A 15,282-nucleotide genomic window follows, 5' to 3' on the forward strand; every position below is an offset into this window, starting at 1 on the left:
GTCTGGAAACATAACATAAAAACAGTTTAATATTGATCTCATAGATTGAAATTGCTTTAGGTGTAACTCTCTCAAGAACTTGTCTCATACTGAAAAAGTAGCTGAAACTGTTCACATAGCTGTTCTCATTAATTAATTCACCTTCAGTAACCTCTTTTTCCTGGGCAGAGTTGCAGTGAATCTGGACACTATCACTTGGTTGGAGGCAGGAATAACCAGGGGTGGATGCCAGCCCATTGAAGGGCACCACGCACATACACATTCACACCTAGAGGCAATTTAGGGCAATTTGGGAAGTGGAAGGAAACCGGAGAACCTGAAGGAAACCAACTTGGACAGAACAAGAACAAGCAAAACTCACACAGACAGTAACTTGAGCTCATGAAATGGGAAGCCTGGAGCTGTGAGGCAGAAATGCTACACACTGCATGACATTTTGAAACTCATCTAAAAGTCAAACACTGTCATGCCCTTCAGTGTTCACTCCAAAGCCAAACCATCCAAGCACATTTACTGACAAGCTGGTAGACACGCCTCCTTGCTCTGACTAGTTCAATATTGTTGACCACATCATTTTTTGTTCATCGGGTTTACATAGCCTGGGGCACCTCATGCATCAGTTTTTCCACGGAGCAAATCTAAGTATAAAATAGTGGAAAACAGAAAAAGTTTGATCAATTCTAACCCTTACATGATTCTATTGGTATTATACATACATCCATCTTCTATACCGCTTATCATTCACAGCTAAAGTTCACAGCTGAAAGCAAATACCTAGAAATTAGTATTGATATTAATTCAAATTCATTTTGATTTATTTGAAAGTATTTGTTTACTTGTTTGTTTATGTAAATGTACTTTTCCATCCATCCATCTTCTATACCACTTATCCTTCCTTCAGGGTCACGGGGAAACCTGGAGCCTATCCCAGGGAGCATCGGGCAAAAGGCAGGGTACACCCTAGACAGGGTGCCAATCCATCACAGGGCACAATCACATACACACACCCATTCATACACTACGGACACTTCAGCCTACCATGCATGTCTTTGGACTGGGGGAGGAAATCGCACAGGGCCACACACACAGGGCCACAGTGTTTATCAAACCCACAACCCTGGAGGTGTAAGGCGAACGTGTTAACCACTAAGCCACCGTGCGCCCTTTATTGGTATTATTGTGAAATGTCTGAATCCTGCTCCAGTTTTTCATGCAGCACTTGGAGACCCAGATCATAATATTATTATTATTATTATTATTATTATTATTGGGGACTCGGGACACATTTTAACATGACACTGTTGCTTTTTTACCTTTTCACACATGTCTGAATTAATTTCTGCACAAGTGTTAGCTGATGGCAGCATTGAAGACGTTTACTTTCTCAGCAACTATTAAAAGTAAACTTGAAGTAAAAAAAAAAAAAGTGCTCCTGAACACTTTTGCTAATTCTAAATGATGTGGACTAAACCTCAGTAGCATTTCACTATCTGGTTCTCATTCGTTAAACATCAAGCTCTGTGATTCAGCTTCACCACAACGTCTGTGTAAATCCCAGCCTCCAGTTAGCAACCTTTACGTCTGAAAGATTATCTCTGCTACTTCCGCTTGACATGAAAAAAAAAATTAAAACAACAAATGTGCAGTTCTGTGTGTGTTTGTTGGAACGCATGCAAATGCCGTGTCTTGTATTCCCATTGGTGAAGTGAGCAGAATGTGGGAAGACCAGTGCTCAAGCCTCTCCATGTCCATATATCACACGCTATTGAGTTGCCGGTTACCACAGCAACCATGCGTACCTGTCATACATAAGGAAGAAGGCAATGATAAAAAATACATGACAGCCACAAGGGGAGCGGGTTCAAGGCATCACCTTTTGATGCCTGCGCCTCCGTAGCCTGAATTTATCACCCAACACACATACTACCACATTGTGCAGTTAACTTTCATACAAGCTCCATGGCTCCTGAGTGAAGCAACAGGAAAGCATTCACCCTATCAGTAAAAGATCATGTGTTCGAATCCACAAGATGCCATTGTCAACCAATTGGCCATGTCCTCTGTGTGGGAGGTATGGCATTTGTCTCTCTATCTCGTCAATCAGAATGAAACTAGTCAAACTTGGCGATCTGTTTGGAAGGTAGCAGATAGTGCTTTCACCTTCGCCGGGTTGGTAGCTGTTGTGTGATGGAGAGAAGTGGGTAGTGGGTGGGAACTGGCAGATGAACAAATTGGGAAGAAAATGGGGAAAGTGTCCTGTTGCAGTATGTCAAGTCAAGGCCTGGTGTGCAGTCTGCATTCCAATTCAACCCAAAAGTGTTCACTGTGGTTGAAGTCAAGGCTTGGGCCACTCAATCACGTGGCATCAACACAAGGCAAAAATCATACAGATTCAGGTCAAGAGCTTCAGGTAATGTTCACATCAAACAGCGGAATGAAGAAAAAGTGTGATCTTTGTGGCTTTAACCGTGGCATGGTTGTTAGTGCCAGAAGGGCTGGTTTCAGTATTTCAGAAACTGCTGCTCTCCTGGGATTTTCACACACAACAATCTCTACAGATTTCACAGAATGGTGCAAAAAGCAAAGAAAAAATAAAAAATCATCCTGTGAGCAGAAGTTCTGCAGGCTGAAACACCTTGTTGATGAGCGAGATCAAAGGAGAATGACTAGACTGGTCTGAGCTGACAGGAAGTCTATAGTGACTCAAATAATCACTCTTTACAACATGGTGAGCAAAAACGCATCTCAGAATGCACATCATAATTTGAAGTGGATGGGCTACAACAGCAGAAGACCATATCAGGTTCCACTCCTGTCAAGAATTTGAGGTTATCATGGGCACCAAACTGGACAGTTGAAGATTGGAAAAAGGCCAGGTCTTCAACTGTCCAGTTTGGGTGAGCCTGGCAGCCATAACATTCTTGTTCTTGCCTGACAGGAGTGGAACCCAATGTGGTCTTCTGCTGTTGTAGCCCATCCATACTGTGCGTGCTGAGATGCTTTTATCTTCACCATGGTTGTGAAGAGTGATTATTTTAATTACTAATCTGGCCATTTTCCTCAGACCTCTCTTATCAACAAGGCATTTCCATTTCCACATGTACAGGTATTCCTAATAAAGTAAGATGATGAGTGTACATACATCTATTTGTCAGCTGTCAAAGCTCAGACTATGGTGTTTAAATGGTATCTTTAATAGAAAGCATGAGAAGGCCGAACCAAAGTAAACAGAGCAGGGTCAGCGAGTGTGTTCATTAAAAATGATTGCAAGGTACTGTGTAGTGCATGGCTATTAAAATATTCACAAGGGGAAAATTACAGAGGTCTGAAGGTGAAGCAGTGAAGTGAGCATGCAAAGAAACGTGAGTTCCGTTCTGCAAGCATTGAGCACTGACATGTGTGCTTTCTTTCCCTTGACCCGCAAGCCAAGTTCATTCAAGTAAAAGAGCCATGGCCTACAGTAAAATAAAAGAGAAATATATATATATATATATATATATATATATATATATATATATATATATATATATATATATTATATATATATATATATATATATATATATATATATATATATATTATATATATATATATATATATATATATATATATATATATATATATATATATATATATAAAAATCCCACCTATTTGTTAACATCCTAAACAATCCGAATGTCAGCAATATTAACTAAGCTAGAAGTTCATCACATAATCACATTTTAGATTTGGGTCTTAAATGAGTGTGTTGTTCTAAATTATTGCCTATTGCAGTACCAACTCACCCAGTTCTTTAAATGCTAGTACACTGTTAGGAAATTCAGAGCTCATCCTGAGGCACTGGTATGCTTATACGGTGATCTGGGTCTCCAAGTGCTGCATGAAAAACTGGAGCAGGATTCAGACATTTCACTTATAATTCAGGTCTCAGCTCTCAGCTGGCGCTCTGCTGCTAGATAAAGCCTGCTTTGATTTCTGCTGCCCAGTCTGCTCTGTAAATGGAATATCAGCTGCACAGAGCAGGACGCTGATGCCTGCTGCGTGAACATTATTTAAAATACATCGGCTTGCTGACCGAGTTGTATCCATTAATCATCGACAAATTCAGTGCTATTTTCCTGCAGACTTCCATATCATCAATAATCATCCTAACATAGTGGGCATCTGAGTGTGGAACATGGCGCCCACTTACAAAAAAAAAAAAAAAAGGCTGATGCTTGCTGGAGAAAGAAAGATTAATGAACACAACAGCACTGGAGGAAATGGAATAAATCAATCAAAACTTTCAAACTTTCAGCATGAATGATTGTAAGCCTCTGATGTGAACTCTACAGTCTATTAGGGCTTACTCTTATTACCAAATGTCATTTTAAACAGGACATTTTCAGGACTAATATATGACATTTGAAGTCATTATGGAGATAAAGAAGCATGAGTGTTCAAAATGTTAGGCGTTTTTATTTCAACACAGCATCCCATCATACATGTTAGTCCTTTAATATTAAAGCATAAGCTTATCATACTCCTGTACTAGTAATGTTATGACGAATGAATAGATTATTTGGATTGAACTGATGATGTGTTCTGATGAGATTCACATCCAGACAAAAAATCTGGGTCTGGGTTTGGACTTGATCTTTAAACTCCCCGTGAAGTGCCTTGCAACGTGGAGTGTTATTCAATGTGTTAAAATAATTTCCACTGAAACATGAAGTCAGGGCTGGACATATTGAGTGGCTCCTCCCCCTTTTTAAATAGCCAGTAGTGTTTAGCTTACCTCACAGCCCGGGCTAAGCTGTACTTGACAGTTTGTACCATGGATTTTTAGAATGTTGGGGGTGGGACCCTTCAGATTCTAAAGAGCATTTGATTGGACAGAAAATCTAATGAGAAGTTCAGAATGATGTCATCAAAATTATTGACCTGTATCGGTGGTACTGCAGACTGTAAATATTGAATACATATATCTTCTAAATGTGAATTTTTTCATTGTTTTGGAGCACTCTAGCTTATAGATAACCTTAAGACGAAGAAACTCGTACTAAAAGCCATAAAAGTCTCTGAGATTTTGTTCACATGTTCCTCGAGTTGATCAGCGTGGCCTGGTCTTAGGCCAGTGTAGGCTGCACTGTTATTTTCAGAAAGCAAATTACTATTCCAGTTTAATTGTGATTGCTGGCAGAGCAACAACAACAAAAAAAAAACAAGAAGTTAGGACAAACTTTCTTCTTTTTTTTTTTTTTCTTTTTTTTTTTTTACATTTTTATTTAGTAACTATGTGCCTGTAATTTGTATCAGCTAAAAGATGCAGCTTTGCAAGGAGATCAGTCAAAGTGACAGCATGGATAAATTTCAGCATGCAACTGATCGATGAATCAGCCATCAAATTTATTTCCGGTTCTCCAACTAAAGGGCAAAAGGGTGGAGTCTTAGAGATAAAGGTTTCTCACCAGGTTACAGAGGGATGCACAGTGTCAGACTCTGCAGGGGAAACCTGAGGTGCTCGTTCTAATGAGTCTGCTCTTGTAATTAACTAACATTAAGCAGTCTTACAGGACAGATCACCTGCTGAAGCTGAGCTTTCCAATCATCAGACTTGAATAATCTGTTATCTTGTAAACTGAAAATTCACAGTTTATGTAAAGGTTAATGCCAATCACTCACATTATGTTTCAGTCCTGTCAGCCAAGAGGAATCTATAGCTACACTGGGCTTAGGCTCACCCAAACTGGATAGTCTGGAAAGGGATGCTCTGACCCAGTTGTCCAGTCATCAAAATCTGGCCTTTGTCAAAGTCACTTTGGACCATTTGTCTTGCTTCCAACACGTCAACTTCGAGAACTGCCTAATACATCCCACCCGTTGACAGGTGCCATTGTAATGAGGTAATCAATGTTATTCACATCACCCGTCAGTGGTTTTAATCTTATGGCTGATTGGTGTATATGTGGTTACTGTATATACTATATGTGCTTATGATGTAGCAGTGGGTATGGAAGGGCCCAGAAAAAAGACAGTTAACTCTGTGATATCTGGCCATTTATTCTGACCATGTTGCACAGCATTTCAAAACACATATTACACTAGAAGAGAAAATAAACCTTTTTACTCCAGCATTTTTTGTCATTTTGATAGAAGTTTTCTCTAGGTATGAACAAACAATTATTTTCCAGGAAAACACTTCACACAAAATCTAAAACAGATGTGCCTCACACACCATGGTGCACATTGAAAGCAGTAACGTGAAGCACCACTACAAAACAGCACTTAAACCAAATCTATTCAGAGCCATAAGCTAATTTTTAATGCTTGAGCATTAAAAAATAATGTCACCATTCAGTCAGAATTTTATGTAACCTGGCCTTTGCAAATTTTAATTGAATGCCCGTGGTATATATAGTATTTTGTTTGTCTATTGACTTGTGAAGCTTTTGTGAAGCGTTGGAATTTAATTCTTGCTTCAACAGGAGGCAAGTAAAGTGACCTCAGTAGAGGGTTAAATGAGAGAAATATGGGACACTGTGTGATTAACTGGAGAAGCCGAATTCTTCATGCTCCATAGAAGAGATATATTATATGAAATTGACCAGCAAATAGAGAGTTGTAAAGTGTGGAAATAGCCAGAGCTTGTATGAGAATTTGTGCAGACTCAGCAGTCTGTTGTGAACAGGAATCTGCCAGATCTGTTTGGTGATGTGCTTTCTAAAAATCCCATAGATATTCTAACATTCTGTGTGCCGGATGGACAGCTAGTGGTGATTGAGAGGTTTGAGATAAGGGGGAATCAGATCTCTTTGTCATGGTTTAGATTCAGGTGATGGGTTTTCATCCATGAAAAAATATCAGAAAGGCAGTCCTTTCACATATACAATGGTTGGTCGGTTTGAATCAAACCCGGAGACATTTTCATCTTCTGTACAGTTCATTTAGGAAAGTGAGAGCACTGCACTCGCACCCAGATGCGGACCAAAGAGAACCAATCTGAGAGCGTCTGAGAAAGGTGGTCTCAGTAGCTGTAGTAACTGTAATGTGGTTCGATTGCATTGAGAACATAATTTGACACTGAATTAATCCAACTGCATCAAGTGAACAAATGCTGTGCTAAACTGAGCCCAAGGATACCACCCCAACCAAATAGTAACTGAACCAAAAGAATTGATTTTGCTCTGATTTGGACTCTGCAAACCAAATAATAGTTCTGAAAGGATTTTGGAAGACACATCAGTGGAAGTAGAAGCCAAGAAGTCTGTTTACTCTGCTCAGTGATTTAGTATGTATGACCAACAAGACTGGACCAAGATCTGAACCCTGAGGAACTCCTGCAGTAAGGCTGTGAAGTGATGAAACAAAACCTACGCCAAGGGGAAGGATCGATCTTATAGATTTGATGGGGGGGCGGGGGGGGAACAGGTCAGAGTGTAGCTTCTAAAGCCCAAGCTAGCAACAGTGAGTTTCTATGAGAATTTGGAGATTCAGTGTCCCAGAGGCTGCTGACTGAAAGATGTGGAGAGAAAAGGATGAGGAAAGAGAAGGTTGAGGGTGAGTTTTCGCTCTTTTCGTCTGTTGATACAGTAGACAATTTATAAGTTTAAGATTGGGAAATCTGTTATTTTTTGTGCTCATAGGGGTGTTATTGTTTGAAATGTTCGCCATATGAAAACCTAGTCAAGAAATTTCAGCTTCATGGCAGTATTAAAAACAGTGGAAAAACAGATTTTTTTTTCCTGAAAATCTTTATTAATCCTGTCCATATGACAAAATCCAAAATGAAAGAAAAAGACTGAACCCCCTAAACTTAATTTTGAGAATGGTTTTTCCATAAAATCATGTATGCTGAGTCAGATAAAAATCTAATTACCACGCCAGTATACAGCTTTACTTATCCAAAAACAGACTGTTCTTTTGTTTAGTTCTTCTGCGAGTTTGCTAGCAGTCATGTAAGATAAAGTTACAAACATGTTAGGAGTGGAAGCAGAGGTAGAGATGTAACATGTGTACAGCAGGAGTGGATTAGATAAGACTTGGTGCAGTCGGCAAGTGTTTGGTGGTTACTGCGATACCCCGTATACAGTATGTGCACACTCCAGAAATGGAAGTTGAGGTAGTTTTGAATTTGGGGGAGCTAAGAGAGCATGGGAAGAGCTGAAAACAAAAGGGATGAGAATCACTGGATTAAGGAACTTGACTGTGTAACAAAAGTATCACAATAAATTAACGAGTAGATGGTAATAAATAGAAATGCGTTTTGACTGGTTTTTTGTTTTTGTTTTTGTTTTTTTTTTTGGGGGGGGTGCTCATTTTAGAGCTTTGTGAAAAGAATGGTCTTGAATCTTTATTTGAAGTCTGCCAGTGACTCAGCTGTCTGGACATCCAAGGAAAGGCCATTCCACCACTTGGGTGCCATTAAAGAGTCATGATGCATGTCTTCCTTGTATCTTGATGGAAAGTGGGTTGAGCCATGCTAGAGGCTCGAATGGAGTGTGGTGCAGAGCTTGGTATTTTGGCTCCCAGATTTAGAACTGTAAATATTACACTGTCTAAAATGTTGCTGTGTTGCATCCTGACATTGCTTCATATCTGCTACAACCTGTGACAGCTTTTCTTTTTTTTCGGTGAAAAATCATCTTATGTAAACCGTATAACTCAGCTGTCCTTCAAACAAGGACCTAGAGCTCATCATAAACCTAACCTAAAAGAACATGTACCAAGCACACAACAAGGGCTTAAGGGAGACAGTTCATCCAGGCTGATAGCTGACAGAGCCTGGTGTTTATTGTTTGTCTGAGGAAATCTAATGAAGGTATGATCCTAGTTCATTGGTCTAATTCATAAAATGCTGTTCTAAACAGTTGGGCAGCCGGTCCCATCTGTCTCTCAGTCTGCCAGCCGCTATTATAATAAATAATGCTATTACAGGTTATATTTGTGCTCACCAAATCATCACCATGCCCAGTAGAACCACCAAAATAACTCCTCGAGATAGATGTTTCCAGATTTTGAAGTACTTGTTTAGCTGAAGAGTCAATCAGATGAAGTATGGTATTTATATAGCTGAGAGAAATAAATATACATGAGATGTGAAGAAAGAACAGCTCATTGCCAAAATGCTGGTCAATAACTGGCTGGCTGTCTTTTTGTCATGGCTGAAAACACATGCTACATCAGAAACTTCTGTTCTATTACTCATTTGTTTCCATGATTCTGTATTAATGCACTTAACTAGCAGTCTATACATTATTATATTACAATAACTACCATTTTACCTTAATTACCCAATTTACCCTAATTCTGTATTAACGCACTTAACCTAACACCTAATTTCTCCATCTGGGGATTAATAAAGTATTATCTTACCTTATCTTAACTAGCTCTCTATACATTATTATATTACAATAACTAACCTTTTACTCTAATTAGGTTTCTGGGCATCCAAAACATGGCACCTGAGCTTTCACTTGCTTGGAAAGGAATCCATGTTCTGTTAACATTGACAACAAAATAAACAGCACCATGTGCTTATGGACAAACAGACACGAGGCCCGATGTCATTTTGGGGCATCATTAGTGTGTCGCAGTGTGTCTTCAAACTTAGATCATCTAAATTTCAATGATGTGTATTCAGTCTATTCTTAGTAACGTATGTTATGAAGCAAGTGGTAGAAACAGCATGCGAATTTCATTGAGAAAAAATCAATAAACAAAACAAAAAGCAATCAGATTTTTAAATTAAATGAAGTACTACATACTGGGTAAGAGCTGTTATTTTCACTCCCCTAGCATTGTCTGTAGATATTTCTTTCCCAAGCCTAGCAGCGTTGATTGCTTGTTTGAGATTTATGTTTAAGATGTTTTATCAGGTGTTGTAGGAAGATGCTGTCTTTGATTTTTTTCACAGAGCACAGTGTGCAGTTTGCTTTGCTTTGATTCGCATATTTAATTGTGAAATACAGCGACAATGACTTTCGTCATATAGTATTATGTGATTATTGGATGTTGGTATCTGTGCATTTAAAAAAAAAAATTATGATTATGTGAGTAGATGAGCACAGTTTTGGACAGATACCCAAAACCTATAAACACTTACGGTGATTAACTTCATAATACACTGTAAAAAACGATTCCTGCCCTCAGCTAATATTTTTTCCATTAAAACAAACAGATTTGATTTATAAAATTAAACTTTGAACATTACTTCATTTAAAATTACAATTGTTACAAAATATATCCAGCATATTATTTTAGGTAGGTACAGTACAGGTAGGTACACTTTCAGGCATTTCCCCCATTATATCAACTCTTAGTCCACGAGTGTCTCACCTGGATGAGCCTGGCCTGCTCAGTCTGCAGCATGCTGATCTCCTGGCTGATGCTGCTCTGGCCCTGCCTCAGCGCACTGTACTCCATCTTCAGCTGGTTAACGTGGGCCGAAAGCTTAGCGATCTCCTCGGCCAGTTGGACCAGAAGACCTCGCTCTTGCCCCTTCACTGACTTCAGGTCTGTGTCATGGTGACTGAGTGAGTGCAGCAGTGACGTCTGGACCCCTTCCAGTCGCAGGAAGTTGCTGTTGTAGTCGGGGCAGTTGGGCTCGATGAAGATGTTAATGCGGGAGCCATCACCCCTCTCTACTGTCACCAGGGCGTTACCTTCGTCTTGATTGGTAGTGATGAGGGGTGGAGCATCGGGGCCTGAGGGTGCGTGGGAATGGTTCATTAAGAGGATGGTGCCTGTTACCGTGAGAGCCAGTAGCACGGCAATGAAGAGCAGGATGGTGCACAGGAGGTAACTACAACTCCTCCTCTGTGTGTGTGTGTGTGTGTGAGAGAGAGAGAGAAAGAGAGATAAAGCCAGTTTAATGCTTGAGATCCAATTATTGCATAAAGATGCACTGTATTTAATTGTATAACAACAACATTAACTGCAGAGATGATTATCACACATTTGAATGTTATTTTGAAAACACTCAGTATACAGAATTTAAATGCTATTTAAGTAAATGCTATGAGGCTAAATGGATTATTGAGATGCCTCTACATACGTACAAATGCATGTAGTATTAGTATGCTGTATAAAATGTATGAAAATGTATAAAAGCCTGCAGGTGCACACTGGTAGACGAGCTCAGGCAGGTTTACTAGTGACTTCAGGGAAGGCTTTAAGCTGATTTCTGTGATTGCTCTGGGCCTGTGAGAGCTTGGCTCCAATAATAAACTACACAAGATGCTTTGTCTGTGCAGCTCCTCCAGCAAGGGGAAATCCCCCCAGGGCGAAAGTGTGTGAGAGAACTAGGGAAGATACTAATACAAGTCCTGCGGCTCAATCCATTCCAGTTCAGTTAAGTGTCTGAAGTTGACAACTCTTTTCTCATCATGTGCATATACAAACAATGGCAGTTTCTCACAAATGAAGAGGAAAAAAAAGAATTTGATGACAAATGCTGAGGCTCAGGGAGAACAAAATGGCCACATGGCAGAACGAGGCTCTGCTTATCTGTGTTGTGTTATTTTATTTATTTGTTTTAGGGCTGCAGCTCACGATTATTTTGATAAAAGATTAATCTGTCGACTATTTCTTCAATTAATCGATTAGTTGATTAAATTTTTTTGAACAAATATGTTATTTCACATTCTGCCCAATGTTGTCCTTCAAACATTGTGCAAATTGAAGGCTATTATCACGTATTGAGGGTTGAGGATGGATGCAAGTGCAGTTAAGAGCTTTATTGAACAGAGGCAGGCAGACAAATCCAAATGTGAATCAATAGCGTAGTCAAAAAACAGGCAATGGGTCAGGCTATCTGCAAACGGGCACAAACGGGGCTAAACTAGATTCGAAATACGAGGACGAGAGCAGGATCAAAACTATGGCACAGAAACAAGGAATAAAGTTTTGGTCTACGGAAAACACTCTACACTTAATACTTTGCAATGAACATAGACACACGAGGGGTTTAAATAACAAATGTAATCAGGGGTGAAACACAAAACAGCTGTGTACAATGATGACACATAAGGGAAACAACCAATGAATATTCAATGGCAGAGACAGGACATAAACCATTACAAAACACACGTGTCAAAAGTCAACAAAATCAATGTCACTGAAAAACGTCGAACTTCGGCGCGTGCTGCGTGCTCCCGCGCTAGCACAAGGGGAAATCGTGACAGCTATGAAAAAGTATTAAATGTAAATAGGTGGGCTCTGCTATACATTATGCAAAGGATTTTGAAAAATATTTTGAAAACAAAAACAAAACAACCCTGATTGTCCATAAGCTTTAAAGCAGACGTTAAATCACTATATTAAAAATTCTAAAAAAGAAAAACAAAAGCACAAACTAAGTGTGAACTGGTAGGAGGTTGAATATTCTGCAGTAACACACACACATTCACTCATCTGAACACAACAGCATGTTACTTTACTCTGTAAATGTACGACACTTCTTACATTTATATACAATACATGTTATAACCCCATCACAGTTACTGCACTCATTAAAAAACACGATTACTTTAGTTTCTAAATATAACATCAAACAACATATTTGCTCAAAATGAATATTTTATTCAGAGTTATTGCGCTTCCTTTCTATTGCGTGCTGTACACGCGCTCAGTCTGTGAAGTTTAACGGAGACTAACTTGCTGTCAGGACGAGACTTTATGTAAAATAGAAACACTGGCGTGAATTTCTAACATTTACAGATATGGCTATAAAAATTTCTGTGCTGAAGAAAACATGTCCGGAACACATTAAACAGCACACACATCTGTCGCAGCGTCTGACTCGATAAGCCACGTTAATACACTTACGAGTTTGTTTGAAGCGCTTAATATAAACATTCTCATGTTTTGGAACGACCTGGATCGTGCACTTTTACCCCAGCAGCTCACTCTGTGACCTCCGCTGTTTCTCAGATGTGTTTTATTCATAGAAATGCGTTTTTCACCATCGTGACGTGACGTATGTGGGATTATCCACACTGACGTCCCAGACCCGACTAAACCGTAATCAAATCCGTTGTCGACTATTTTAATTATCAGTTATTATCGATTTTATCGATTAGTTGTTGCAGCCCTAATTTGTTTATTTATTTACTTTGTAAAGATCTGCAGAACTCATCTCACAACGCCCCACAGCTTTCTCAGCAGTTTCTGATTCTGTACTTTTTGGAAGATACATATAACAGATTCACAGCAGTCTTGCTTACAGCAGAGGTTCTCAGACGTTAACTTTAAATTACTTCCAAGGGACCCCCTAGACTGTAAAATAAATATTAAAAACATGAAATAATAAAGTGCACAACTTTGAAAACCAGGATCTTAATGTACACTAATATCAGTTTTTGTGCTTCAGTTGTCTGATTCTACACTGGAATCTAAAACCCCTTGACACGGGGAAAGAATGCTGTGTCTATGTTACACTACACTACATTAGCCTGGTCTTTATGTCAGTGATCCTCAGATGGAGTCCAAAGAGTCAACAGAGCACAGACAATCTATCCGTTTTCATCAGAAGCCTCAAAATGGGCCAACTGGGGGAAAAAAAAATATATTTTTTCAGGACACAAAATATCTAACCTAAGTTTGCTGTATGTCATTACCAGAATACAGTGACATGTCTTTTCTTGTACAGCAAGTCTTCCAGAGGTCTTCTAAGATAAAGATAGGTCAAGTCTTGACCTATGAACCTTAGACATTTGAGAACTCATTTACATTTGTGAACACTATGTGGCATTTCATTGTACTTTAGACAGACTGTCTTGGTACATAGCACATTTTACCAAGTAATTAACAGCACACACTAACCCAAGTTAATTCCTAATTAAACTTAATTGTACTCAACCATGCTGGCAGCACATATCCACTGACCTACAGGTTGTTGTGAAAAACTCTGAGCCTCAAGGGGAGACAGACCCAGTAAAGAACTGAGAACTAATTGTCATACTGAGCAACAGAACAGTTCCTAGCTAACTTCAAGACAGAGCATGGAAGCTAGTAGCCATGGAGTTCTGAATGGCTCTGGAATAGCTCTGATTCCCACAGGCATCTGGACAAGGTGCATCTGACGTATTCAAGGCAAGAAGAAGAAAGGAGGTCTCACTAGTGGAGCACACAAGGGTTTGCCCTATCGCACAAAGATCATGAGGTCTAATAGCAAAGCTGCCATAGCCACCTATGGCCAAGAGGCAATTGAGCAAGGTTGGCCATGATCTCAAGGTGGGAGTGATTGTAGACATTTTCATCCCTGTCAATCAATGACAGTACCCAATCATAGGCACCTCTGAGCTCATGTATGCATAGACCAGATAGAGATTTAAAAGTGTGTAATGCTGCACTGTGACACAGTATGAACAACAATTCAAATACATGAATTGCCTTTGAGGAAGTATCATTGCCCCACCCTCCCCAGCTGGTAGTTGTTGTGTGATTGGGAAGCTCGAGTGGGAATTGGGGAGAAATCAAAAAGAAAGAATCCGTGGCCACATGTATATGGCATTTATATCAAACTACATCATGTGGTCAGTTTGTGAAGGTTGCAGCATACAAAAAGGCATTCAGGTGATTCTCTTGGCCCCTGGTGGTTAGGAGGTGTTGAAATAGTACTTCACCATTTTCATATCAGAATTTTCCTTAAAGGTTCAATTATGTTAAAATCTGGTGATTGGGAAGGTCATGGACGGTCCTGTTGAACAGCATCATTCTGGGGACGCTATGGAGGGTACTCTTGAACACCATCATCCTGGTATTCAACAAGCCATACAAATAATTTTATCAGTATGAACAGTGGTATTATTTTCCCAGAATATGGAAACATCATTAGAAAAGGATGTTGGCATAATGTGCACCTTGAAATTGCCTAATATTTGTTGGCTGTTATGTGATCATGCAAAGCAATCACTGGACCTAATGATTTCCATGAGTTGGCTGCCCAAATCATTATGGATCCCTAGCAGACATTGTGGGTTAAAGGCCTCATTTGGCTTCCTCCAAAACAAAACAAAAAAATAGGAACTATGGTTAAATTGCCTCATCATACCATATTCCGTTTTTTTATTGCTCAGAGCTCGAGGTCATCAAGTTGTGTAACATTATGCACTAGTGTTTGAGGCAAAAAGTTTTTGAAATTACAGCCATCCTCTACATTCCAGTTGTGTGAACTGCAAGAATTTTGATTGCAGCAATTATTATGCTCAGGAAATCAGACTGCAAGAATTGTGTGAGGAAATTCTCAATGCAGATAAAAGCAATGATTAGAACAGGAAAGAACCAACAGAAGCTGAGCTG

The 15,282-nt window shown here is 39.4% G+C and overlaps 1 protein-coding gene across 1 annotated transcript in view; it reads right to left on the reverse strand.

Annotated features, from left to right (window-relative positions):
* The window catches only part of fibcd1a (fibrinogen C domain containing 1a), a 92,018-nt gene that overhangs the window by 51,180 nt on the left and 25,556 nt on the right, over positions 1 to 15,282 (reverse strand). Inside the window, exon 2 of the mRNA XM_047155720.2 lies at positions 10,318 to 10,797. Within this exon, the coding sequence (XP_047011676.1) occupies positions 10,318 to 10,797 (480 nt within the window). The remainder of the gene's footprint in view (positions 1 to 10,317; positions 10,798 to 15,282) is intronic.

The sequence above is a fragment of the Ictalurus punctatus genome, chromosome 5 (assembly GCF_001660625.3).
Source record: "Ictalurus punctatus breed USDA103 chromosome 5, Coco_2.0, whole genome shotgun sequence".
In the NCBI taxonomy this organism is placed as follows: Eukaryota; Metazoa; Chordata; class Actinopteri; order Siluriformes; family Ictaluridae; genus Ictalurus; species Ictalurus punctatus.